At 46.2% G+C, this 27,079-nt stretch overlaps 1 protein-coding gene across 3 annotated transcripts in view; it reads left to right on the top strand.

Annotated features, from left to right (window-relative positions):
- The window catches only part of cfap299 (cilia and flagella associated protein 299), a 34,772-nt gene extending 8,319 nt beyond the window's left edge, over nt 1-26,453 (top strand). The window contains exons 3-6 of one of the 3 annotated variants that reach the window (XM_029830257.1): nt 481-571; nt 18,479-18,621; nt 24,614-24,743; nt 26,170-26,453. In XM_029830257.1, the coding sequence (XP_029686117.1) occupies nt 481-571; nt 18,479-18,621; nt 24,614-24,743; nt 26,170-26,223 (418 nt within the window). In that variant the 3' untranslated portion in view covers nt 26,224-26,453. Of the gene's footprint in view, nt 1-480; nt 572-18,478; nt 18,622-20,347; nt 20,505-24,613; nt 24,744-25,997 lie in introns of those variants that run through there. The other 2 variants (XM_003974657.3, XM_029830258.1) reach the window with 2 other exon arrangements.
- Nucleotides 26,454-27,079: the final 626 nt, after the last annotated feature.

Here is a 27,079-nt window from a genome sequence, read left to right as displayed (position 1 = left end):
CGCCAAAACCGCGTTTCCGTGGAAACGGGCCTACCGATGTGTAGAAGGCTGCCACGGTGTCATGTAGTCATTACAGGCCGATATGATTAATATCGGGTTGCGTGCTGAGTAAGCAAAGACAGCTGTGACATCTGACACTCCCGCTGATTTACTTTTTCAGATTCCTATCAGAAACACAGGTGACTTATCGCGTTGAGGATATTTGCTGGTATTTGGGGTATTCGGGCGTGTTGCTCGAGTTTGGCAGCTTTGATGAGATCCCGAGCTCTCGACGATCTTACGGCTTTATTCACGTTTGCTTTCTGTTCCAACCTGCGTATTCATGAAGCGGCCGACCCCCGTTCATGCCCCATATCCGCCTTTTCACATGTGAACGTATGGATACACACTTCCATAAAGAGCCTTTAAGGCTTCGGGACTTCTTTTTTTTTTCCACGTTAAGAGAAACGTTTCAAACCGTTTGTGTGTTGTCTTTTCCAGGACACTGGCAAGTGCAGGAAAAGAAATCAAAGACAGCTTCCTGAGAGCTCTGGCAGAGCGGGAGGAGGCCAACCGCAGTGGGAAAATGACTGTGAGTACATTATTACAGCACTCCAATTGCTACGTAATGGGATTCCCCTCAAATATTTCTGCAATTCCATTAGGATGGGAACAAAATCTATACTGTGTCCAGTTTACTCAGAATGCTCCCCGGTCCCTCCCGAAGTTCCATTAGCGGTAGCTTGAAAAAATAACGCGTATTTTTACCAGCTAGCTTGTCCTACATTTCCTCAGAGGGCTTATGTTGGACCGTACATGCCTCAGATTATTTGTACTGGTTAGACGGCTCAAAAGCCACTTGTGGCTGGGTCACGCACAGGAAACCTTTGCAACGGTTGATCCGTGAGCCACCGTGATTTATTTGGGTTTGGGCGCCCGAGGTCACACCTGTCCACCAAGCGGGGTTGGGCGCATCTTTGACGTGGTGGGGCGGAACATTTGTGCTGGTGATACACGTGTTTGGGCTCAGATGTGCAGATAAGCAGCTGGAGATATGAATGATGAGCGTCCATCTCTCTGGAACACATCTGCTGGTGCTTTAGGAAAGCGATCCCGTGCCCCTCTTTTTTTGTGAACTGGAACAGGGCGGTTCTATTAAAGCGGCAAGAAGCCTCATCAGAAATGCTGTTTGTGATTTCCATGCACAGAATTTGCAGCTGCAGCTGATGAGAGTCTGGTGGGTTTCATCAGACCATGACCTCCAACACACACTCGGGCAGGTTGCAATAGAGTGTGAAGCAGCTGGAATGAAGGTCCTCACCTGACGGGTTCTGCCAGAAAGCGCTCGGGGGTGGGGGTGGGGGGGCTTCTTTGATTTGGAAGCGGGTTGCTGCCTCAGGTTAACAAGTTGGCTTTTGGGGCTTGTGCCTCCCCAAGAGGAGCATCAGATGTGAAGGATTATGGAGATTTACTGTGTTCCACAGGCATCAGAACATCTCTGCCACTGTTTTAGACCCCTACAAAGACACCGGTGGACAGAAGCTTTTGAATTATCCCCTTATTTTGGCTCTGGGACCATTAGTGTATGTGCGTGTGTGTGTGTGTTTTCCTCAATGTAATGAGCAGGTGTGAGAAACATTAGCAACAGCTTTCTAGCCACTTCTATTCGCCCAGCAATCAGGTGTTTGGGAGCGAACCTGACCTCGGTCGTGACGCTAAACCTGAGCTGTCGTACTTAACACGTGTTGCCGTGTCGACGGAGTTGCAATAAATCACATACGCAACGCTGGAGCGCACAAAAGCAGCGTTGTTTGACCTCCATTAACCTCCCCCTGCTGCTTTTACAATTATGAGATCAGCTGAAGTGCACGTTGGGAGAACCGGAGTAGCACCAGAGGTTCCCCCCGCCGGACGTCGACCGCGTAAACCTTCAGCCGTCGGAGAACCATTTTAGGGCTTCCCCCCACTTTTAACGGAATCCTGAGCAGATCTTTAAGGGGTTTAAAAGATCACTTCCTGCATAGAGAAACGAGAGCTGGAGTTAAAACAAGCAGAATTTCACGCTGTGCAGCACCAACACCGTTACGCTGGTTCGTTTCCCACTTCTTCTCTTTTAATCTCTGAGGAGTTTCCTACGCTGAAAATCAGATTGGGGAGATGTTTGTTTTCCTTTGAGCCCCCTCCTCTAATTGAACCCACATTTGTCTGCCTAATTCCTCCGGTCTTTGAAACTGTTTAAGTAACAAGTAATCTATATACAGTTTGACAAGACTTGACCTCTTCAGTTTACTTACATTACTCAGATGGATTCCAGACAACATGTGCAGGTAATAAAACATGTTGGATCCTGTTTCATTGATGGGCTGAATTTATTGTGTTCTGTATTGAGACTGATGCTGGTTGGACTTCCCCTTAATGTAGCAAAGATAAGGTGTTTTACAGTGTGGAGTTGCCTGTTTTTGCATGTGAAAATGTGGTTTTATATGCTGAAATGGAAGGATCACTGCTAGATTTTGATATAGATTTGGATCTGGATTGTTGATCCAGTAGTATGAGACAGATTTTTAGACCACCGAATGGAGTTTAGATGAGCTGGAAACAAAAATGTGGGGAGCAAAAAGCTGGAGGCCTTGGCAGGCACCTGAACTAGCGCTTTAAATTAGTTTTACTGCAAAGAGTTGAGAAGTGTGAGGGAAGGAAAGTGTCGAAAGTATTTGAAAAGGCTAAATAATAAGACCACCCAACACTGTAATCTTTCATCCTGTTAAATGTGGATTTTCTTCTTCAACTTTACACTCCTCAAACCCGAGGCTCAGTTCCACTAACACATTCCATTTCTAATATCTGCACATTCTTCCTGGGAGCTAATGTGAAGCAGTTGGCCTGCGCTGGTTCTCAGCAGTCAGACCTAGCCTGTATCCTTCCACAGCTTAATCAAACACAAGATGTTTTGACATCTTACTCTCAGCCCGTCTTTGCTGACAATGCCTCCAGTATCGCCTCCCTGATGTTTCAGAGGTGTCTCATTGTTCCGAAGGAGAAATCGCCCACCTCAGGTGCACAATGAACAAGGAAAACTTAACGCTGAGCTATTAGCTCCCCTTTAAACGCTCGACATTGCCATTGTCGTCTTCAGTCTCTTCCATCACGCCTTTCATGTCGGCTCGGCTTCTCACGTCAGGCTGAAATTACACCTGTCAGTGATGGGACGGCCAGGTTAGTCAGTCCATTCTGAGAGAGACGGACAGATGACGGCTAATGAGCACCATCAGCATCTTTGAAACCAGCCACGGGTCTTCTGTGGACATAGACTTCCACACAAAATCGCCACTTCCTGTTTCACTTCTTTTCTCTCTGTAATCCTCCAGATCACTGGCTGGACCACCTCTGTAATGGGATACAGACATTATCCCACATTTATCCTTGAATTAACAAAGTTCTTCAATATCCATCAAGCTATGCTATGCGAGGCTATGCTAGGCTTTGCTTTGCTTTCATGACACCTTTTCTTTCCCGGCACTGTTGCAAAAGCCGCTTCAGTGCCAAAAGTCACATCCAAACAAAGGCAGCACCTGGGCAGCTTGGTCTTTCTTTGCACTCAGTAAGAAGTTAAGGGTTTTGTTGTCTTTTTTTTTTTTTTTATCAAATCCAGGTCACACCTGCGCAGGATGCCAGAGGGCGTCCATTGTTGGGAGGTTCACATCTGAACTGAAGGTGTGCTTCCACCTCCCACCCTGCTGGCTGCTTGTTTGTGGAGAGCCTCAGTATCAGCAGGCCATTGCGACACAGCCTAGGCTAAACGCTAAGCTAACGATGCATTCAGATATTAGTTCTGATAATACGAATGTGCGTTTCTTAAACATCAACAAATTATTGCCAAGACGTTGCAAGTTCCTGTAAATAAGGGAAATGTATCAAAATCTTGAAATTACTGTCAGAACAGGATCCGTTTTGACCATTTAAGTGGATTATTTAAATGAGCTGCATGTTATTGGCACCTTTTGAAGGTTTTTTTTATATACACATGCACATTTTAAGAGGGCAGTTTGAACAACACGTGACTTTTGCCCTCCTTCCGTATTCATTTTTAGCTCTATTTAGAAATGATTTTCAGTCTCCCACCCTTTCACTTGTGGAATTTAGCTAGTTGGACTGTGGCGTGTCTCATGCCCCGGGGGACATTCTGCATAAAAGAAGTGTTTGTCTTTGGTCTGTGGACCCAACGGGTTCTGTATTGATAAGCTCCCCTCGCTATAGATAATAAGGTGGTCAGTCATGCAGCCCAGAGATCAAGTATAGCATTGAAATTAAAGAGGAATTCCCAGCCCTATTGCATTACAGGCTGTGTGTGTCCCTGCTGCTCACTTCCTTTGTCCTTGTCATGGGCAGTAAAAATAACAATGGCAAGTTTGATTTCAAAGCAGCAGGACCAAGGTGGACGGCCTTTAGGGGGAGCCTGGTCCTGCAGGGCTATCGGGTGACCTTGACTTGAATGGTGTCACAGACCTGTGGAGAGGTGGGGAGACAGCTCCAGCAGTTTGCTGCCATCTATCAAGTGGACAAAAAGGCCTTTATGTTGAGAGGAGCAGCCTTTGGGATACGTGAGAAACACCTGATCAGTCTTCTTTTTAAGAGAATATTCACCAATATGCTCCCGACCGCATAAAAGCTCCCTCTGTTTTTCAGGATCGTTGAAGCGTAACAGCAGTTTGTGATTTTAAGGGGGAAAAAATAAGCGCTGATTGGGACGTTTTACTTGTGGCTCGTTAACATGGTGTTTTATTTATGGAAAGGACAGCTAATGTGTCCAAGTGTGGGTTATAGAAAAGAAATCCAGGGAGGAATGGGGGAATATGAGGATTAACCTTCTCTTGTTCTCCTCAGATTTATCACATAAAAGGCAAATATTGAAGGAAAGGCACTTGGGGATTACTCTTAATATACACACATTTCATTCATTGATTTTTTTCCAAGCACATGGCTAATAATAGAGCTTTTATCCGCTGTTTTCCTGAATGAAAACCTGATTAGGCGGAGCGGCGTTCACAAAACCCAATCTAGTAAGAACACGCCAGCGGCCGTCTGTAAATGGTTTTCAGGGTGGATGAAAGGTTTGTTTACCCACCAAATCAAATCCATCACCGTGTTCCGGAATGTACGTGGCTTTACCTGCTGAGCTGCTCCAACCATAATGATTTCTTCTGTGGCCCAGCCTCCCGGAACATCTGCCTGAACTAGCGGCTAGCCGCTAGCCGCTAGCGGGAGTGCTGAGACAGAGGCTACGCTAGGCATCAGGTTCAGATGTTTCCCGCTGACGCTCTCACATTTCTCCCGTAAAGGTGAAATCATCCTGTAATCCATCACAATATCATCTGCATTCCCGTCATTCTGTGGACTTCATGATCTCAGGAACCTCCGAATGTCTTTACTCCGACTGAAATGACAGAGTGCGTCTCCTTGTTTTATGAGTTGGGGAGGACGGAACATCTGTGTTAAATACTACACCGAGGTTTCTGGCTTCTCCCAGTCGGAATGTGCACCTGCTGCACGCTTCCAAACGGCTCCTATAGACCTGCTAGAGAGGGAAATGTCACTAAAACACTGGGAAATATAACTCAAGATATAGTTTTCTGGATGTAGCTGGCGCTGCTTCTTCTTCTTCACCCACTGAGGGACAGAATTGCGTCGGAGAGGTTTTGCTCTTATCGTTGCTCTCATTTCTGTTACCCGGCAACCCCGACCCGGATTAATCAGCTTGGATTTGTAGTCAGTTCCATAATAGAGGTGAAACTTCCAGCGTCGGCCTCTTCCCTGTGCTCCTTCCCGACACTAGCGGGATTCTCAAGATAATCGCTTCGGCCCACGAGGCAGCCCTGCGAGCGCTGAAGGACTCCACTCAAAACGTTGATACCTAATCTGGGAATTCAGCGGAGGCCTGCTTGCTCGCCGCGCCATATGGAGCGGATTCTCCGGGATGGTCTTTGTTTTATCACCACACACTGGACAGCTTTGGCTGTGTATTATTCCACCTGAGTAAATACTGGATGGCATCTCTCTCTCACTTGGAGCCGTGCAGATGTCTTCCAGAGGCATCCGGGCCCTGACCCCTCTACATTCTCACCTTCAGCCCAGCAGAATCCGCATTTGTGTTTTCCATTAAGAAGCCAGCTGCTGCCGCTGATGGACACTTTCTCATCAGGTCAATTTCCTACATGCAGAAATACCTTAAAAATGAGCTCACGGTTTAACTTTCAGGCTCCTAAAACCCGGACGGGCCAAATTCTCTGCATATTTTCACATTCTCGTAATGCATATTAACGCGATTGTGAGGTAGTTGCAGCAAAAATCCAGATGGTTTGAGTCTATTAATAAATGGGGAATAAATTGGGGTTCCAGACGCCTTCAGTTGAGATGGGAAATAATTAATTTGGGGATTATCCTTCATACGTGTGCGTGGTGCCAACAGGAACCAGTTGTTTCTGTATCAAACCGGTTGTGTTAATAATACATTCAGGCTTTAAACTTTTTAAATGTTTTTCCAACCATCTTCCTGGGAAGAGTCCTCTAACGGGAAGTACTTGGTGTTCCGAGCAAAGTAACTTTAGCTTCTGCCTAAATAAACCCAAACGTATGGTCACTGAATCCAGCACGTATCCTCCATTAGGAAGCTTTAGTCTCCTGAACGCTCTAAATCCGGTTTATTACCGGTGCCGATGGCAGCACCTCCACCGTCTCCTCTCCAAATCACACATGTGAATGTCCAGACTGTCATTAAAAACGGACCGCTCGGTAAACACCTGCCGCTTTAACTGTTTCTTTGGTTACTGACCAAAGTGGCCGGGACACGAGATAACCCCCCCCCCCCAACCAGCGCTGAAACGCCGCCTGTTTACTCTCCTGCTCGTTTTACTCCTCGGCCCTCAAAGACCTTCCAGCTCAGCTTTATTTATCAGCTGTGTACTTCCACCCACCATCTGGTTCAGCAGATATCACAGAGGCCTGCTTGTAATGCGGACCCCCCCCCATTTATCTTATCCGTTTTGACAGGAAAATGGCAGAAAATGACTTAATATCATCGCGCAGAAATCAGGAAAAGACCGAGAAGGATAAATGTGTTTCTACTACATGCCGCGCAGCCTGGCTGTTATTGCTTTGGACAACGTCGCAGCCCCCTTTTCTCCCTTTTCTCCCCATTATCCCTTTTCCCTCTCACAAAGCTGAGCTGAAACACATTTCGCAGATTTGAAAAACGCTGTAAAAACACTGTGGCCTCCTTGTGCTGCAGTGTGACAGCCGACCGACGCAGGAGTCTTGTTGCAAACTCAAAGGGGGAGCTTCACAGCAGACCTGCAGGCCAACTAAAACAGAATCGTGTTTGAACACCTATTTCCACTGGGAAGGGGGGAGGGGGCGCCCTGCGAGCTTTAATCAGGATCTTAAAACAGGCGAGCCTTTGATAAAGAGTCGGCGCTGTACATTTATCTTGTTCCTCTTGGGGCTCCGCTGGCTTGTGTCATCCGCTTTGATCCTGCGCCCTTGAAGCGTCGGACGTGTCTGCGCTGCCGATAACACGCTGGTCAAGTTGTGATGGCGAGAAAAAAACAACCACGAACCCCTGACCCCGCCTTCCCCTCCTTACCGCCACATCAAAATGAGCGTGTGTGGTATGTTTGTACCTCCCGTGTTGTTGTTTTTTCCCCCTTGTGCTCGGAAACGGTGCCATTAATTGTCGGAGTGCTGCCGCAAAAGTCCCCTCCAGAGGAGCCGCAGCGGGCGCTGCCCGACGGCGAGCGAGGACGGCTTTTATTTGACTTGGATTTATTCCTGATGATGAGGCCAAACCCTGAAGCGGTGCCTCTTGGCAGATGTCATGCCTGAGCGCTCCAGAATAATGCTGATAGGAAGAGTGCTCGGCTTTAATCTTTGTGTCAGCGCTCTGAGAAGCTGTCAATAATAATGACTAATAGTGAGGATTTGTGGAGAAACGTCTGAATGATGGCAGGATCCTCCATGTTAGTCCGCAATAAACAGGAACACCTGCCATGGCACGGCTAGCTAAAGCTGCTAGCAGCATTTTTCACCTCTGGATCATCACATCAAATATTAAACGTATAAATCAAACGACGACGGTCCCGGTTTTATCTCTCAAACTGAATCTGAGCTCAACAATGTAGGTGACGACTTGGAGGAAGGCAGCAGGGAAGACAATGGAAATATCGAGAATTCCTCTGTGTCATTAGGGAAGACCAGGATTAGCAGAGACTTCCTGTTTGCAACTAGCTCTGGGCCAGGCCAGCCTGTGATGTTGGCATTAAAGGGACACGCTAACCTTTTGAAGGGGTACCTTCAACAGGCCAGCCACTGGGGGCATGTTTTCTTTCCTGTGACACGTCGAGCTGCCACTTAACCCACACAGAACCGGTTCAGCCCACCCCCCCTTCCTCCCCCCAGGGCCAGCTGACGCGTCATAAAGTCATACTAAAGAAAGAGCTTGCAAGGTGAAATTTATGATAATGGTTTGTAAAATGGCTTTCAAATTACAAAGGGGGTGGGGTGGGGGTGGGGTGCTCTGTTTAGTGTCACAGGGCAGTTCAGCCGAGTTTGGTGAAAAGCTGTTACAGAACATTAGCTGTACCGGTCAAGCACGCTCGATTAGCCTCCGTCCAAGGCCGACTCCTCGCCCTTCGTCACTCATTATTAATAAAAAACAAAGACCTGCTATTGGTACCGTTTGCTTGTTTCTTTGAAGTTTGCATTTGAGGGCTGTAGGACTTTACAGTGTTTAACTGACACTGCAGGGGTTTAAGACACTGACCGCAGTATCGACATAGTTCACATCTGAAAATATCATAGGAACTAATTTGCAGGTAAATTTATTTCTAACTCTGATTTTGAAACCTCAGTTGTAACGAATCCTCTGCATTTAATGTTTGGATTCGCCGCGTTCACCTCAGCTCTCGCCATAAACAAGCCGTCCCGACTTCTAAACAGCGATTGGACCTCGGAGCCCGAAATTGTCACGGAAATGTTTTGGCTGGAACTGGAGCCTGTGTTGGGAGAGAGTTCATGCAGGCATGTAACGTTTCACCCTTCGCCCAGAGTAAACACAACTAATAACCACTTTTCTAAATAAACACGGAGCCTCGCATAAAAAGGTGCTGGGAAATGTGGAGCAGGAGGATAAAAGTTATCTGTGTGCTGCTCCAACAGGCTTTGTGTTGAAAGTGAGGGGCCATTTGTCTTTTTAATTGGACTCAAGGTGCGTTTGAGCCGCCGCTGTCTCCCCCCGGTGCATCACTCTTCCCAGGAAAGACGGACGATGAGGATTAGATCATCTCAGACTTCAGAATTTTGCAGTATAGATTTCACCCAGCTCCCCAAATGTGATCATTTTTGTGTGACATCCTTTTTTAAGCCCATGGCGAGGTGTTTAGGTGCGTTTGTGTCCTGTTTTTTCTTTGTTTGGGGCTCCGGTATTACAACTACAGAGCCGGGTTAAAGGGATTCGGCTAATGCTCCTGGCTGTTAATCAGATCCCTGTGAACGGTTCACTCATCTCGACCACCTAACAGGAGACTGCTGGCTCATTGAAATGGTTAGCATTCTTGGTACTTTCTCTGACATGTTTGGTCTGTAACGAACAGGCTTTGAAAGCTTCTGTCAACGGCAGAAATGCCTAATAACTTGGAAGGGGTTTGTCTCAGGTCAAAAGAATTAACCTCTATTTGTGTGCGTGGCTAAACTTGGATAAGAGTTAGACAAGAAGCATGATAGTCAGGCCTTTCAAGATTTATTTTGGGTCCCTCCCACTCTTAAAAACACACTTCAGTTAATTTTGCACGGCCTGGCTGGTATGTGTAAGATTTCCTCCTCTTCCCACCCCACACCCTAATTGTTCCCCACATGAGGACTCTCGGCATACTTTCAGATTAGCTGAAACTCCGGCTTTGGGGTATTGTAGCTGCACCAGCAGAACATGTTTGCCTTGTTGGGCTTATCGGTGTTATTCGGTGGGCTTAGTGTTGTTTTAAAGAGACAGAACACCAAAGTGGTTTGGCAGAACTCGAGCCTGTGTGGTTACATTTTTGAGGTAGACGATTGAGTCAACCGGCCTCTTTTAGGAATTACCGCGGAGCCCTTTGTGACAGACATCCCCGCTGTAAATATCTCCATGTGCCGTCATATGCTCTGGCCAAATTAGGAGATATTTAAACGGTTAGTGGTGTTACTGAAACCAGCCAGTGCTTCTGTGTTTTTAGATGCGACACATCAATAGTTATTTAAACCAGATTCCGTTTGAAGTGGCATTAGATGTTCGAGGTGCGGCCGTAACAGCAGATGTAGCCGCTCCAGAAGGAGCTCGGGTGCGCACATCGGCCAAAAGGTCACGTGGAAAACACACGTTCCATCTTCTCCCATCGCATTCGTGATTGCACAGTCATGAAGCAGTTTCCCCAGCCAACAGGTGATATTCCACAAATGGACCCAGTCATTTCCTCCTGAATTTACCCTCCGCACAGAGACGGCCGACTGAGAATCGCTCACGTCTGATAACTCATCAGGAAATTTGAACATTTGGAGGCTGCAGCAAAACTATCCTGTTGCGTTCAAACATCTGCGCGCATCTGCCATGCGTATGTGTTGACCTCCACATCTTGGAACAATTACAGCGCTCCGGAGGACAATGTGAACAGCTCCAATTGTTTACTAGTCCAAACTTTGAAGTACAGGCATCCAGCTCTCGAATACATACGTCTTTATTTTGCCATATGGAGGGTTTTAACACCAATTTAAAACCTATCTGCATCTTCAAAAAGCTAACCAGAAGCTGCTTCTACTCTGTGTATTCCCGCCACTCTAAACATTAATTAGTAAACAGTGTGTTTAACCAACTTAATTATTATCTGTAATAAACTTTTACCACATTTGTCAGAGGCTAGTTGAGCTTTAACGTTTGTGCAATTATGTGGGGTTACTTTTTAAATTTGCGAGCTCAGTAGGCATACTTTTGACATTTTGTTGTTTTTCCTTAAGACATGAAAAAAGTTGGAATTTTGCTTCTATTCCTTATACTTTTTTAAATTTGTTTTATAAGTAAAAATGCACTTACACTTTTAAAACTCAGTCCAACCTAAGAGATACTTGTAGAATCTGTCTTTGGCAAACACGTCCAACACCAACCTCGACCCTAGTTGATGAATAATAGTTGTATTTAGGGCAAATATTTTGGCGGAATGTGTTTAGCCCTCACCCTGTTGGTACACTTTCTCTTTCACACACTCACACCTGGGCCATTGTCTACCTGAGAGTGTGTCAGATATGAGGCTGTGATAACGCTGCGCCTGTTTAATAATCTAGGTTAAGTATGGTAAACAGTAATCTCAGAGCGATTCATCATTGCGACATGAGCGGAGCTGTTAAAGTGTGTGTGTGCATATCTGTGTGTGTGTGTGTGTGTCCCCACATTTACTATATATCGAATACCACAATACTCATTCTACCAACAAAGTGGGACATTGTGAAGTGGGATGATTTTGCTGGGACCAACAACTTCAAATGACTGTTTTAGGGTTAAGACCTGGTTTTAAGGTTGAAGTTAGGATTAGGGAGATAGTTGGGATGCGTATGGTTAAGGGTTAAGGACCTGGGTAATGTATATTGTCTATGGAAGGCCCTATAGAGATAGGAAGGTAGGGCTGTGTGTGTGTGTTTGTGTGTGTGTGTGTGTGTGAGGTCATCCGACAGGACTTCCCCTCTGGATCTAATCCGGTGCTCTGCTGCACAGATGAATGTACAGTGGAAGCAGGAGCTGACGATTAGCAGAGCGTTTGTTGGCTTCAGCCCCTCCGAGCGTCCTGCTGCGACAGCCACGCCACAAACGTCAACATTTTCTAACGCAGGTCCTGGAGAAACACGATGTTTACGTCCCAGTGGACATGTTTCAGTAATGCGTGTCATACTCGCTTTGAACAGGAAGGTAATTGTTTTATGTCTGTAAATGTCGTTTTGCTAGACTTGCTGAGATCAGACTAATCTCCAAACATTTCAGGAGGAAATGCTGCCACACCCGGACACTTTGAAGTTGATTTTTTTTTCTCCTTTTGGTCAGACTGACAGGCTAAAACATGGAAATGTGAATTTATGGAATGTTTGTGCAATTTAAGCAGACTTCTTAGCGTTATCAGATTAAATCATCTTGTTGAGGACTCCAGCAATGAGGAAAAAAGATTTGAAAGACTAAAAATGCATTTGGCTGCTTGTAAATGACCCTAGAATAATCCTGAGCTAGTCCTCCTCCTTGTGTCCCTTTTGTAGCATATTTTACTCACAATATGAATCCTCCAGACATGAATGCTGCCCTGCATCTCAGCCAAACCCAAGTGAGAAATAAAAGCTCTTCTTCTCACTTTATTACACATGAGCAAAACACACAGATGAGATTTCTGCCATATCACAGTTGTCCTGTAGATCTGTGAGGACATCTGTGCATCTCTTCTACCAGGGAGAGATAACTAGAGCTCCAGATCTCAGAAGAAAACGAGGGCTCTTTTCTCTGTGCCTGCTCTCAAACATTTAAACAAAAAAGCAAATGTTTTATTATTATTATTATTATTATTATTAGGAGCTCCCTGCTCAGAGCGAACCTCCTCCTAAGCTACAGGCTGAGGGCGGCCGTACGCGTGCGTTTCTAGTTTTTACCTTTAAACCTCAGACCTGTGGTAGTTTTACCAGCTTCAGGTGGTTAAAAGTGCTCTGCTGAGTCTCCGGCGAGCAGCAGGTTTGTTTTTGCTGCTTCACCCTTTCAAAGACGGCTGATTTATTCAGGGGGGTGTTTGAGATGTGTGTTTTAAAATGCCTTCAAGCTGACAGTTACTCTCAAGCGCTCAAGGGCGGTGTTAGCATGAATGGTTGTTGACATGGTCAGTTGGAAGGCTTGCTGTTTGGCGTTGGCGTCCCTTGTACCACTGGAGCCATCGTAGCTTCGTGTGTAGCCGCAAATTCAACCTTCTGCTGGAGCAGCACCTCCGCTCCTCAAATAATCATCGTTTGTTTGGTCTCAGTTGAGAATTCTCTATTCTATTATTCAAATTAAAATGAGTTATTTATACTGACATGCGGAAAAAAATATCTATCTCCAGCACATGTTGGACGACCTGGTTTTGTTTACCGCGAGGCTGATTTAGAAGATAAGAATCCCGTTTGTGTAAAGTTTGACGTATATTGTGATTTAAAAACCAAACTGATGCAGGAAATAATGTTTCCAGACACGCCAGGAAAAGGGTGATTGGCAGTCTTCGATTTATTGTGTTAAATTCGGTGTGTTTTGTCCGATTCAGTGAAAACAAGCAGGCTCCTCCGCCGTGTTGTCACAGATGATGTGGCATCTACCACAGATGGTTCACACACACGCAGGCGAGAGAAAATCCCTAAAACAGCCACGTTACCTCAAGGCCTCGCCTTTGTTCCACCGAGAAAACACAGCAGCTTCGACTCGGTGCGGCTTCGCTGCAAACCAGCACCGGGAGAACCTCAAGGCTTTCATGTCAGGAACACCTTCTCAGGCACCACAGATCACTTCCCAAAGATGCTCAATTCCTAAATCACATCGCTGTGAGGAGCTTCGTGCACCTGGACCAGCAGGTGTGTGCGTGAGGAAGGAACTATCAGTGGTTCTAGAGAGGAAGGACCATCATTTTAAACAAAGGCATGATTCCACTGTGAGGAACCACGGAACACGTCCAGCCTTGTTTACGGCACATGTGCGAGCCCGGTCCTGGTGGCCCGCGAGCCGGCGACAAGGTTTCGGCTCCAGTCTCACAGGTCCTTACAGTCGTCACTGACGTAAGCCGGAATTTTGCTCAGCTACGCTGTCGGTGTGATAAAGGGTCATTTTCTGACACCTGCTGGTTTTCCGGAAGCCTCTAATCTATATTCAACCTTAAAATGAGAGACTCTAAACAGCACAGGAAACAGCCCAGGAGATTAAAGCGCCCGCAGAGTTAATGACACCACAATCCCAGTTTTTCATCTCGCAGAAATGGACACGCAACGCCGCCGCACTGCTTTCACGTACATATTGGGCTAAACTTGCATTCTTCACGGCAGCGGTCGTTTAAAACCCAGTGGAATGTTGGGAAATGATTGAGCCAACAGAGTTAATCTTCACATCTGGGGTCATTATTCTTAATCTGCATTTCTTGGCTTAATTTAGGCAACTGACTGACTGACTGACTGACTGACTGACTGACTGACTGACTCTGAAGGGTGGAAGTGATGCCACCTGTTGATTGCGTTAGTCTAATGAGATTTGGGTATTTTGTTGCACTGCTAGTTCTTTATTTCATTTCTTCCTTCGGCTCCTCTGTAAAATTCCATCTGCAGGAATTCCATGTTGTAGGAAGAGCCGGTGTTGCTGCTTTTTCCTAGCATACCAAGCCAATGCCAGAGGATCCAGCCTGCCATCTTGAACTGGTGATGAGTTTATTAAATTGCTCCAGCCCGCTACTAGAAAGCTGAGGAGATCCTGCAGCAGGAAGCTGCTTTGGAGTAAAAACAGTCTTCCCCAAAATGCTCCAAGTAAAACTAACAACTGAATGGGAGAGCATTTCTGTCCAAGGTTTCAGGGCTCTTCTCCGGTTTATTTGCCTGCTTTTGCGTTGCATCATTTATGAGAACAATGAAAACTCCAAATAAAACAAAAAAAAAAAGCATGGGGTGATCCAGTGCCTTTGCAGACGCGCAGCAGAGTCATTCTGAGCCAAACTAAGAAGGTTTTAATAGAATTTCTAAATCACCGATTGCGAGAAGCAGGGCAGCATATTCTGTGTGCGGGCGCCCTGTAATTTCAAGCGCGTGGGTTCAAGCCACTTATTTTGTGGCGATGGCTTTGCTGGTGAGTTCTGCAAAAATACAGAGAGCCGTGCAGCTGAGGGCCCCGCCGTCGGTACTGATCCACTGGGCCGCTTCCCCTTTAGCATCGACCACAGTTGTTCACCGTCATGGCTAACCTCATGGGCGTAGCTGTCCACCAAGACCAATAGGACACCTGCTTTGGGATTTATTTATTCCATCTGCAGCAGGAAGGCCAGTGGAGTCTGTTTATGGATGCAGATGCAGAGTAAACAGATGCACAAGTGTGTTCTTTTTCTAAAAGTGGCATCTCGGCAACAACAAAGCATTCCTATAGCGCCGTGTCCGCGACGGCCGTCCTGGATCATCCAACACTTTTTACAATGTAGCCACATGCTGAAAAAAGTGCTGAGCCTTCTGTCCCACATACCTCAGCATCCCAGAATTATCCAAATCTGGAAAATTCTTCTGGTCTTCAAGGACAAACAAAGACGACTTGGAAAAGAAAAACCTACAGGCTGAATTCCTTCGGCCTGGATATGAAATACGCTCCTGTTTGTTTTGCGCCAGATTGTTGGAGGAACAGGTTCGACCGTCGACGAGAGGACGTAAAGAGAAAAATCGAATGTCACGACGCATTACACGGGTGAAAGATGAAAGGTGCTGCTTTGTGTGCGACTTTGACAGGATACAGTTCTAACGCCGGACCACAGAGTACGAAGCCCTTTTGAACAGTTGTGCGTTTTTGTGTCTGATGCCAAGACATCTGTGTTGTGACACACCCTGTAATTATAAACGAGGGGAAAAGAAACCTCTTTTGATTATTTCCATCCTCGCTGTGCGCACACACACGCAAACACGCCTGCTGTGACAATCGCAGCCCGCCGCGTCGCAAACGTCAAAACAGTAGCGAGCTAGTGCTAATACGGCGGTGTGGCGACAGAAGCGACAGTGTTGGCTTTGCACCGTTGACACTCTCTCATCATCTTTTAAATTGGCGCTCTGATTATGACCTTCCTTCATCAGTCTCATGTAGACCACAGGAGGAGCTTCACTACTGATGTTGGAGTCACAAGAAAAGCACCTTCACACACCCAGTCCTGAGGGGAAATCCTGAAGGGGGACAAGAGCGAAGGCTGCCAGAAAAAGAGCTGAACACATTCCTCTATTACAGGCCGTGTTTTCCTTACGCCAACTCATTTACACAGTTGTTGGTGATGGCCCGGGATTCCTCCTGAAGCTCAGCCCACCAATAATAAACAGCACGGCAGCTGACACCGCAAGACACCTGCGCGGCGCTCCGACACTGCAGGATTGTTCCCAGGCAGTGGGAGGGCCGCTGCGGCGGAGGTGGTGGTGGGGGGCAGCAAGTTAGCGGGGTCGGGGTGAGCACGGGCCGGCTTCTCTCACCCGATTTGTTCTTTGATTTTATTTGCTCTTATCTAAACTTCAGGTGCGCTTAACAATGTCCCTTTATGCTCCCTGAACAGGGAGACGTCAGCCGGCCTGTCATCGCTACACCCACCGCACACACACCTACTGTCCCACACACACACACACTTCTCATGCCACAGGATGTCAGGTGGTCCGGCCATTGAGTCCCCACCTGTAGGACATTGTCAAAACACAAAGGAGCAGCACAGTACACGTCAGCCACTGTCAGCTTCTGTTTGGCTGGAGTTTGTAAATCCCTCTCTTTCAACCGCGAGGCTTTGAAAGATTAGCCAAAGGTCTGAGGAGGAACTCACATCTGTGTGGGTTTTACTTGCTGTCAGGAGGCAGGGTCTACCTCCACACAGACCACAATAATTACCCTCGTCCACGCCGTTCGGATTTCACAGTTTGCTTTTAGAGCGCATAAACAAGTTTGCGAGGGCGGCGTCGCTGCGAGGATTTGAGGCGCTTTGTTGTGTTTATTAAGCAGACGGATCATGGATTTAAAGGAAATGACCGCTCTACTGTTCTTTAGCGGTTTATGTAACTTCGATCTGAAGGTCACTGGTGTTTTTGTCTTCACGGCCAGCTGAAAGTTCAACTGCGGAGCCCAAAACGGAGGATCTACCGGGGGTCTGTGAGGCGCTGGGCTTGGCAAAGCCGGTGCTGTTTGCCATAAAGCAGGGGCCCCTCGCTTGTTGCCCTGTGAGGTCACAGCACCTGTTCTGGGTAATTGCTGGCAGGTGACGTAAAGCCCCACTTGTTTTCCATGGTGTAATGGTGGGGGTGCCCCCCCCTCCCCCCACATAAGTGACGGGTTCAGTGCTTGTTCCCTGAAACTCATTAAAGCTTATGAACATTTTGGCTCGTGAGCGTCGTCCATAGGTCCTGACAGACGGACTTTTCCTCTGTAAGGTCACCCTCGCCGTCCTCCTCGTCCACCTGATGATGACATTTCAAGGACGGCTGAAGGTAGACAGAAGCCAGCAGATACGGTATCTGGCTCAGGCCTCCAGCCAGCTGTGATCATCTGATAGCATCTGTTTAAATGTTTGAGAGCAGGCAAAGAGAAAAGAGCCCTCGTTTTCTTCTGAGATCTGGAGCTCTAGTTATCTCTCCCTGGTAGAAGAGATGCACAGATGTCCTCACAGATCTACAGGACAACTGTGATATGGCGAGATGTTGCATTATCCACTAGGGCAGAAAACATCCTGAAAGAAAAGCTTTTCATCTGTGGCAGACAAAACAACCTTTTCCACGCTCGAGTGCGTCCTCCGTCTTTATGTGTCATTGACACCTTTACAAGGACATGAAAGGGTGTCTTTTCACATCGTGTTGTTACCTGAGGGGATTTTGATGTGCTCCGACAGAATCCAACAACAAAATCTTTTTTTTTTTTGTTCTGTCTGACTGAAGCCAACTTCAAACACCCGTTTCTGATAACCACCCCTAGACTCTTAGATTTCTCCTACTGGCAGATCGGACTCATCAGTTCTAATCAGAAATGAGTGTTGGGGGTTTATTTCCGCTTCAGACAAACGATGTTGGAATTGTCGTCCAGTATTTTAATCCCTAAGGTAGCGTCCTGAGGTAAAACATTGAGGGGGAATGTGATGGTGGTGTCTCTTCCCTGACACCTCAGAGTGTCTCTCTCTCATCCACACTGCCCCCCAGCGCCCCCCCCGGCCACCCTGTTGCTAAATTTGTCGCACAGCAGAGGTGAGAAGTTTGGTCCGGTTAGGGAGAAACCTTGTGTTTAGGTAGGAAGGACCTGACCTTTAGATATTAAGCTCTACGTTCCTTGAGTTATATTTCCACTGTGTTGTCCTTTAGTGTCCCGCTCACAGTGTGGAATCAATTTTAAACTCGCTTAATTCAGCTGAAGTTATATTCCTGCAGACTGTAGGAGTACTGGAGCGGAACCGGGAGTCAAGTTTCAGTAAATTGAAGGATACGACTTGAACCCTACGCGTTTATCTGATCAGGATATTGTGCAGACAGCCCACCTCAGTCAACTCAGGCCACTGCAGGACAATATTTGCTGATTTAGAAGCAGGCTTGAGCCAATAACTTTCATATTTTATGGATTTGTAAAAGATCCTTTCGCTCTGTCCGCTTTTACCAAGTGACATTGGTTTTACCGGTTTTTACCCAGGAGAGTCGTGATGGCTTTGATTATTTATGCAGAGCATTTCTTCTCTTTTTTTTTTTACAGTCCATCATTTTCATAAGGGATCATAATACTGCTGGACAGGAAGTGTCTGGCTATATAGACTACGCCCACAGACTCAAGACCTGTGATTTTAACCAAATTTTCAGCGGAAAGAAGAAGCTGATGCCAGGACACTCAGATTTATGGTAAGTCTCCTTCCCTTGTACCATGTCCCTGTTGTTCAGGGGGCTCAACTTTAGTGGGATTTGACAAGATTTGAAGGGTAAGGAAATCTTATTATCTGGGATTAGAGACTCAGGTTTATGTGAGAGTAGTTCTGAAGGACCTGCAGAAAGGTCCAGTAGAGGGGGTGTGTCCAGTTCTAACCCCTGTGGCCTCTCCATGCTGTATAACAAGCTGCTGTGTGTGTGCGTGTGTGTGTGAATATTAATAACAGCACATTTACAGCGGGCTCTTCCAGGGCTCTTCCTGTCTTGTTCTTGGCTCTTCCTGCTCATGTCAGCTCTCCAAATTACTTATAAATACTAAGTTAATTGTAAATTTCAGGTAAAATGTCTCAATTCCATATAATCTTTGCTGTGTTACAGCTTGACCAAAAAAAAGGCCTGTGGAGGCTTTAAAATCTACATATTTGGCTGCAGTACGTTAAAGGCCATCTGTTAGCAGCCTGTGTGCAGCCGTGCCAGGCAGAGAACTTGGGGCCAAATGAACTGTTGACCTTGCAGGTGTCAGCTAACGTCTACTTGGTGTCCCTCTGTGGGGCAGGTAACATCTACATAGTTTATTGTCTGTCAGGAGACAACTGTCAGCAGATCACCCCAGCCAAAACCAGTGCAGCATTCCACACGCTCGCGCGCAGTCACACGTTACCCACATTTCAGATCGGTGTGAAAAACCTGCTGAGGACCAACCGAAGTGTGGGTCACATTTTCAGAGTTCAGCCAAATGACACGGCCCCCTCTTGACCTCACTGCCACCGGCTACAGCGTCGTCTCCAACACTTCAGAGGTTCTAAAGGTGTAGCATTACTGTTTCCTTAGTCTCAACCTTTTGTTTTCTCAGCGTCGACCAGCGTTCCTGTTGGTTTAATCTTGAACTCCAGCCCAAACAGGGAAACCCATTAATGTGACTGGTTGTGAACTCTAATCACTGTTTACCTCCTTGTGTTTTCAGAAACATCCAGTTGGGTTGTTGCTCCATTTCTGCATGTTCCACAGCTACATGTCAGCAGTTTGTGGCGTGGCTCAGATTGTTTGAGCTGGCCAGAAATTCCAGCTCATTTTCTCTTAATGCTGTGACTTGATTTGGCCCGAGAGTCAAAACTCCACTATCTGTGGATGTGCATTTTAACTGGCTTTGACGCATTCGTGTCGCACCCTAACGTTAACGTTACGACAGCCTCCAATGGTGTTCCATCTGGAATTGTTTTCCCTGACTTTATATCATCCATCATTTACCTATTTTATCACTCTCCGTTCCTACACACAGTCCTGTGGCCTTCAACCTGTCATCTTCTCTAGGAGAAGAATGGAACGCCTAATAAGCTGTGGGTGTGATTCATTCAGCGAGCATGCCTGGAGCCTCCTCCCTAATGATGCTTTTATGAGCTCCCTCCTCTCCTCAGGTCTTGTTGCTCCCCCACTAGAACGACTGACTTCACGCTCCCTCATTTGTTTTTTTCACTTATTAAAACGTGAATTCATCATCTTTTTTTTTTTTACATTTTCTACGGAAATGTTGCATTCCAAGCTTTCCTACCTCTCCCCTTCCCTCCTCTCCTTCATCTCTGTCGGGAACAATAACACCCAGTGTGGTTGCCGTTAAGAGGGAGCAGATGCTGGAGCTGCTGCCCACTCAGAGCACCAAACCTCCCACCGCAGGACTCTGAACCCTGTCCCTCCTCCTCCACAGCCACAAAGAACACAGAGCAGCGACACCAGCGCCAGCGCAGACCTCTGCCTCCCACCTCCAGCGAGACAGGGTGGATAGGTTCACATACGCAATCTACCAGGGGTTTAAATTTTTTTTTAAAAATTAAAATTGTACAAAAAAAGGAGAAACTTGTCAGTGGACACTCAACATGACGTTCAAAGTCAAACAACTGATTTTTCGCCACACCAGCCAAAAATGCAGTTGTAATTTGGTTTCACTAAAAAAAAAAATTGCTAGAGTTTAACATTTTTTAGTGTTTTTGGTTGCTGTGGCCACAGCTGGCGAGTGTGTGTTTTATTTCTCCCACCGGTTCCCTCGTTGCATCCGTAACAGGTTAATACCAGTCACAAATAAATATTAGCTAACAGATAAGACTTGTTGCACTCTACTGAGAGACAAGTCTCAGACGCACATGTGAGCATTTTGATTTTAAGGTTAAACGTGAGTAAAAGCCTCAGATCTCAGACACATGTTGCTATATATACATATGCTACACATCTAATTATCCCACAGATCTGCAGCTCCGTGCACCCAGTTTCCTGCCACTCCAGATGTGCCTACAGCATCTCTGATGTCTATTTAATGTTCCCCAGCAGAGAGTCCATCTGTTTCTGCACTCTAGCTGCTCCCCTTCCTCTGTCTCTCTTAAGTAAAGACTTTAAAGTGCATCTGATGATCCTAATTGATTTTCATGAACTCCAAATTGATTGTTCTCCCTCTGAGAATGTCTGATTTCCAAACCAGCCTTCCAGCCCATCACTGTTTCTTCTCAGTTGAATTTAAACTGCGATAGATAAACCCGGCGCTCCAGCACCAGGGCAAGAAACCCGCCTGGAGACCAGAGTCCAGCCATGGCCTGTAACTATGGAAAGTGACAGTAATGTATGTGAATGTAAAAGGAACCAGGAAGCCCTGATGGGAACGCAGTCATTGTTTCCACCAAATGCAGGTTTGGACACTTTTACTGGTCCATGTGTCTGGGTGTGGTGCCACCCAGCTGCTGAAGATTTTTTTTTTTTCGTTGTGGCCAAATGTGCACCCTTCATGGAGCCAGTTTCCAGGGTGACAGGTCACATTGGAGGAGGAGGAGGAGGGTCCATAAACACGTCTAAGAAATGGAATGGGAATTCTTGGTATCGCTTCAAAAATAGATTTTTGCCTCATTTCCGCCAGCGTTTTTAATGTCGGCTGTTAAAATATCTCACATCTGTCCCCTCTCTGCAGCAAAAGTCAGCGGTTCACCCTGGAATAAAAGTGGCTGACCAGAAAAATGCTAATTGTCGTTTGGCATGTTGGTATAAATAGTCAATGAAACGCTGTCAGATCTAATTTACAAAGAGGATGCGTTCGCTTACGCCTGCAAGTAAATCTCAGACTGTCATTTTCTACCGGGTCCTGGGGGGTGGGGGGAGCTCATATTTCATAATTGGGGCACTGTTGCCGTCTATTCTGAACACGCTTCCCTCTGCTGTTTCAGCAACTTGGAAAACTTCTCAGCCCTCTTGTTCAATCATCCCTTCTAATTTGATACATAGTTGTATTTCCACATACCGTTTGGACAGCTCGCAGACATCCAGTTCAAGTATTTTCTGGAGAGGGTGGCTGCTCTGAACGCTGATGTGAGATTGATGACAGATGTGAGAGGCGTTCAGATGATGTGCGTCTGGTCAACCAGCTTCTTCACCTTACTGGGACTAAACTCCACGCTGCAGGTTTAGAGTTAATGTCCATTTTCATTGTTTGCGTCTATGACTTGGCTATGTTTTGATCTCTAAACCTGGTGTGATTGGCTGGGTCCGGTCCCGGGATAGCTGAACTTATCGGAGGCGAGTCCAAGTTGAAGGGGAAGACAAACCTGGTGTAAATCAAAACAAATCGTTGTCTATTTGCAAATCAGTAGAAACAAATTGAGTGAAAAGGGTTCAGGAAAAGTTCAAAATCTTGAGTTTAAAGTTGAGACGCAGGACTTTTCTCTACATTCTGGGCCTTGTTATAACATTCCATATATATAAATGTGTGATATTTAGTAGCGGGTAAGGTTCCTTATTCAACTCATAACCAGTTCTGACTATGTTATCCAGATTGCACATTGTTGTCTCTGATGGACAGTTGAGCCACCAGTGTGCTTCCATGCCCTCTCCACCTTTGAGGGAGGTGAGAAGGGAGTGAGGAGGAAGGCCGCTGGTGCGTCACTGTGTGTGTTATAGACGGACCCGGAGCAGCTTCGGACTGTCATTACGGTTTCCTGCTTCAGTATCCCATCATACTTGCTGGCCACAGACATGTTAAAGATGTCTGAAGGCCATAGTAAAACTTCTAAAGGCAATTATTTTGGAAGAGTAAATGCACAAATGTGGGCCTTCATCCTGGTGCAGCTGGGCTAAAGAAGCTAAGACGAAGAACGATCTCTCTCACATTTTAAAAGGTCTGGTCCAGGAAGGCTGCGCTGCCAGGACACCAGCAGCAATGCCAGTCACTCTTGTTATTGGCTGGAATACCTGGAATACCTTTTCATAACTATTCAAGAACAGTCCATTCTGTTAGATTGTGTATTTACATTTCCCAAAATTGCATGGTGGGGGTTTGTGGGTTTTGGAAGGACCATAGTCACGTTTTTCTATCGCTGGTTCTATAAGACGCATGCTGGTAACCTGCAGCAAACACATTATGTCTCTACGTGAGTTTCTACACTCTGCAAACGCTGACTGGAGATTTCCACTGAAGTCAGAGCCTCGTAGTTTCCACCGTATTAATCAAACGTGTAACGTGTGCTATCAGGCAGTGTTGACCACGTTATACACCAGCTGTTTATCATATTTGGGCGCCAGTAAAACATCAGAGTGAGTGAAATATAACCTGTTGTGTGCTGGCGCACCTCCACCGTGTTGTGGTCCAGTATTTACAACTCGCTACCACGGCCTCCCCCCCTCGTGTCCTCCCTTGTTGTTGGCCAGGGGCCGAGGTCTGCTAATGCAGCCTCCCCCCTCACAGCCTTACGTTTAAGCTTCTATAGCTGCTGATCTAAACAGTCTGAGCTGCTCAATCTCTGTCCTTATTTTTGAGGAATCTTTGGTCTGTTCCCATAGAAACCAACAGTCGTCTGATGTGTTCTTGTCAGTTACAGGATAATAGAGCCAACTAATGATATTAATGAACATCTAACCATCGTGATAATTAAATGGACGCTCAATATCCTCGCTATGAAAACCCACGCCATCGTACACGTGGCCCTTTTTTTTTTTGTATTTTATATTTTTAAACTCAATTTCAACCAATTTAAGACCTGACTCTGGGGTTTTCTTGTTTCCACATCTGGCCCTTTTCCACTGAAAGGCTGTGCTGGCTCCAAAGTTAACATGGGAACAATGTGGTATTCAACACTACCTTAATGAGATGTTTTCACATCTCAACTCGCCTCTTATTTCCTATCAACAAGGAGGATCTGCCAACGTTCCCTAATGTCAAGCTGCTGTGTTTTTATTTGAACAATCGCGTCACCTCCAGCAAAGCATTTAGGCAGAATTTGTCCCACTAATTGATGTGACGGGATAAACACCAAACACGGCTCCGCATCCGGATTCGGCCCGAAGGGCTGAACATTTCATCCAGCTGACGACTGTTACACCTTATCAAAAACAACACCAACCCCAAAAGCCGAGCAGGATCCAAACGGATGCTGTAAATTAATCGTTCATTTATTTTGGAATTCAACCCTTCCCTTGGTCTCCGTTGGTTATTAGCCGCAGCTTTACTTAAGACACGGTTTGGCGGTCCCCAACGCGGCGCCCTCAGTATCAGATTGGAAACAGACCTTTCCTTACACCCTCTATCACACATGATACCTCACCCTGCAGGGTTCCTCCGGTCTTTCCTGCGAAGCTCTTTCATAACCTGCCGGTGAATATTGGTGCGATAACAAAAGCTGTGTAACGCTCCGAAACGATCCGCAACGCTCCGTAAACCGTGAAGTTCTTCTTCTGTAAATCATGTGACCTCGGGACAGTGCTCATGTGTCGCTGTGAAGCCTCCTGCTGTGCCAGACTATGGGTGGGATGCCAAATGGTCAGATAGCACACGTCACAAACGGACAGTTTTCTTTATCCTGCAAGGTGGAAAGAAATGTAGCCCCAAGTCCAGTTCCAAGGCTTGGATTTGATTTAGCTGCAACAAAGCTGAATTGTTATTTCATAGTAATATTAGATATTAAAGGTCACCTATTCATAACTGTTTCCATTTTTCCTGCAGCTTTTACAACTGGGAAACTCATGTGTCCTCGTCCAACCCGAGCCCTAACTTTGAGGTGATTTATAAGGCCTGCCACGGCCTCCTCTTCATGAGCAGGAACAGTGGCAAGATCCTGGACGTAGACCCCTGGGTAGGTTGGCCACTGATGTTCTACTGAGGCAGCTGGCTGCCAGGGATCAGGTCACCTGTTCTCGGGTCACCTGTTCTCTGGCAGTAAAAATGTCTCACGGAAGCACAAAAGTGTTTTTTTCCCTCCCTTTATCAAGTGTGATTAACTTAATCTGGGAGAAGCATAATTAAACAGGAAGGGACAATAGTTGCTCTCCACCTGCACCACAGAGGGTGAAGACAGGTGTTTCCTCAGCCTGACAGATAAAGTCAAAGGGGGGGTGGTACTTGGTGGGGCTGAACTATTTTGAAATTGCACTCAGATCTGTGTGGGACTGCGTTTTTGAGGCCAAGCGCCAAAATGGCAGCGCAGCGCTCCAGCTGTGGTCAAGCCCCGCCCCGACCAGGCTGTCTATTAAAAACACAAGAAAAAGCACAAGAACCAGACACGGAGAACCTCCCACATGCCCAGAACCCAGATCAGCACAGAGCCGGCCAGCAGCTCAGTACCTGCTGATCCACGGCTCCATGTCAAAGTGGGGATTATTAAGGAGGGTTTGTTGACTTTTCTGCGTTTGCATTAAAGCCAAAACAAGCTAAATGTAACAATATTTAAATTATAGCAACGATACACAGGCACAAGCTGCTCGTGCCACACATATTTCTAAATATAGAGGTTTATCCTTCAGATCACACACAGCCTCCCCATTTCTTTTAATGCCTTCATGAGGAGATTTTTATTGCTCTGCTTTTATTTATGCTCCTTTGAAGACTGTATCACTTATAAGGACAGCCACAAGTTGTTTGAGGTAAAAGTGTAAATTGGGTGTAATGGCTGGCCATGGATCCACTCCCACCAGAGGCTTTTGACACACTCGGGCTTAAATAAACGCTTCCAGCTGCTGGTGGCTTCACATCTGAGCAGTGGGGCTTCGTCATGTCCGACATTCTCAGTGAGACGAACAATTGCAGCCACTGTCGCATCCTATCAGCGCGGTAATAGTCCCACCGTACCAGCCATCGTCTGCGTTTCTGTTTAGCTGCCGGCACACAGCAGCTTTTACACCTGCTCTCTCATTTATGAACATCTAATATCTACCCCCAGTGGTGCATTTAGACAGAGAAAGACTGTTAATCATGAGGTCTTGATACTGATAAAGAGACTCAAGGAACAGAGATTACAGGAAGGTTCAAGGCCTTCCTCGTTTAATAACATTGTTATAGCCCATTGGTTAGCGGCTCTGCTAAGTTCTTCCAACATTCTGCTGGCTTCCAGGCTGAACCTGTTGCGGACCCCAGAAGGACTCTCATTCATTCAGACCTCTACCTCCATATTATCATCTACGACCACGACGTCAGGACATTTTAGGCTCCAGCGTCCGGCTGCTCATGTGACACCTATCTGGAGCACCAGGAGCCTCTAATTTGAATGCTCCTTTATATTGCAGTTTCCATCTAGGTGGAGGTGCTGCAGGGGAGAAATGGAGCATCCCAGAGGATGACATGACAGTTTTCTTGTCATTCTATCATAGTTTAATGGAACTTCTTGTAGTTTTCGGCCTTTATTTGTCCGTTGCTCCTGGCATTGATGCAGACCCAGGATCAGCTCAGCCCATATGCCATTCCTGGAGCAGCGGGGTCCTGCTGAGGGACCCGGGTCCCGTCACGCCTCTCGGACTGGCATGTTTCTGGCTGTTTTGTCTAAACAAATTAAAGGCACTTTGAAAGATGACGGGGTGCTTTTATGTTCTCCTCCAGGCTGCGGTAGCTCCAATTGGACTGGAAGAATGGGTAATGGGCTTAAAGCATTCCGCATGTTCCCAGATGCAAGACACACTGAGAGCTACATCAAAGTGCCCGATCATCATTTACATATTAGTCATTCACTCTGGCATTTTTGAGGGAAGATAACATTCAAGAAAGAATTATTAAGCTGCTCCAGATCACTTCTAACAGTTTAGCCTCCTTTAAATGTCAGCAGGTTGTTTTCCTGCGTTAAAGAACACAAATTTCCCACAATATGGATTCTTAATTTATTTTCCTGCTCTCTGATTTTAAAAAAAACAGTTCTGCCCTTGTTCCCTTCTTCTAAAGTGGAATTTGAAACATGCATAAACTCTTGATTTCCAAAATACTTTGGATTTTTACAGGTAATCTAACGTCTGCTTTTGTTTTCTCTAATGGATTCAAGGCAGAAAATTGTCAGGGACAAAGCCAGAAGGATATATATATATATATATATTTTGAAACCATCACAATACCTGGATAATTATTTGAATGTGTAATTATTTGTAAGTAAAAACTCAAACTATCTGGGTGGCAAATCAACATTTCACACTCACTTCGCCTCCGTTTACA

Source organism: Takifugu rubripes, chromosome 21 (genome assembly GCF_901000725.2).
Source record: "Takifugu rubripes chromosome 21, fTakRub1.2, whole genome shotgun sequence".
Lineage (NCBI taxonomy): Eukaryota > Metazoa > Chordata > Actinopteri > Tetraodontiformes > Tetraodontidae > Takifugu > Takifugu rubripes.
Note: the sequence above shows the minus strand (reverse complement) of the source record. Positions and strands in the feature narration are given on the sequence as shown.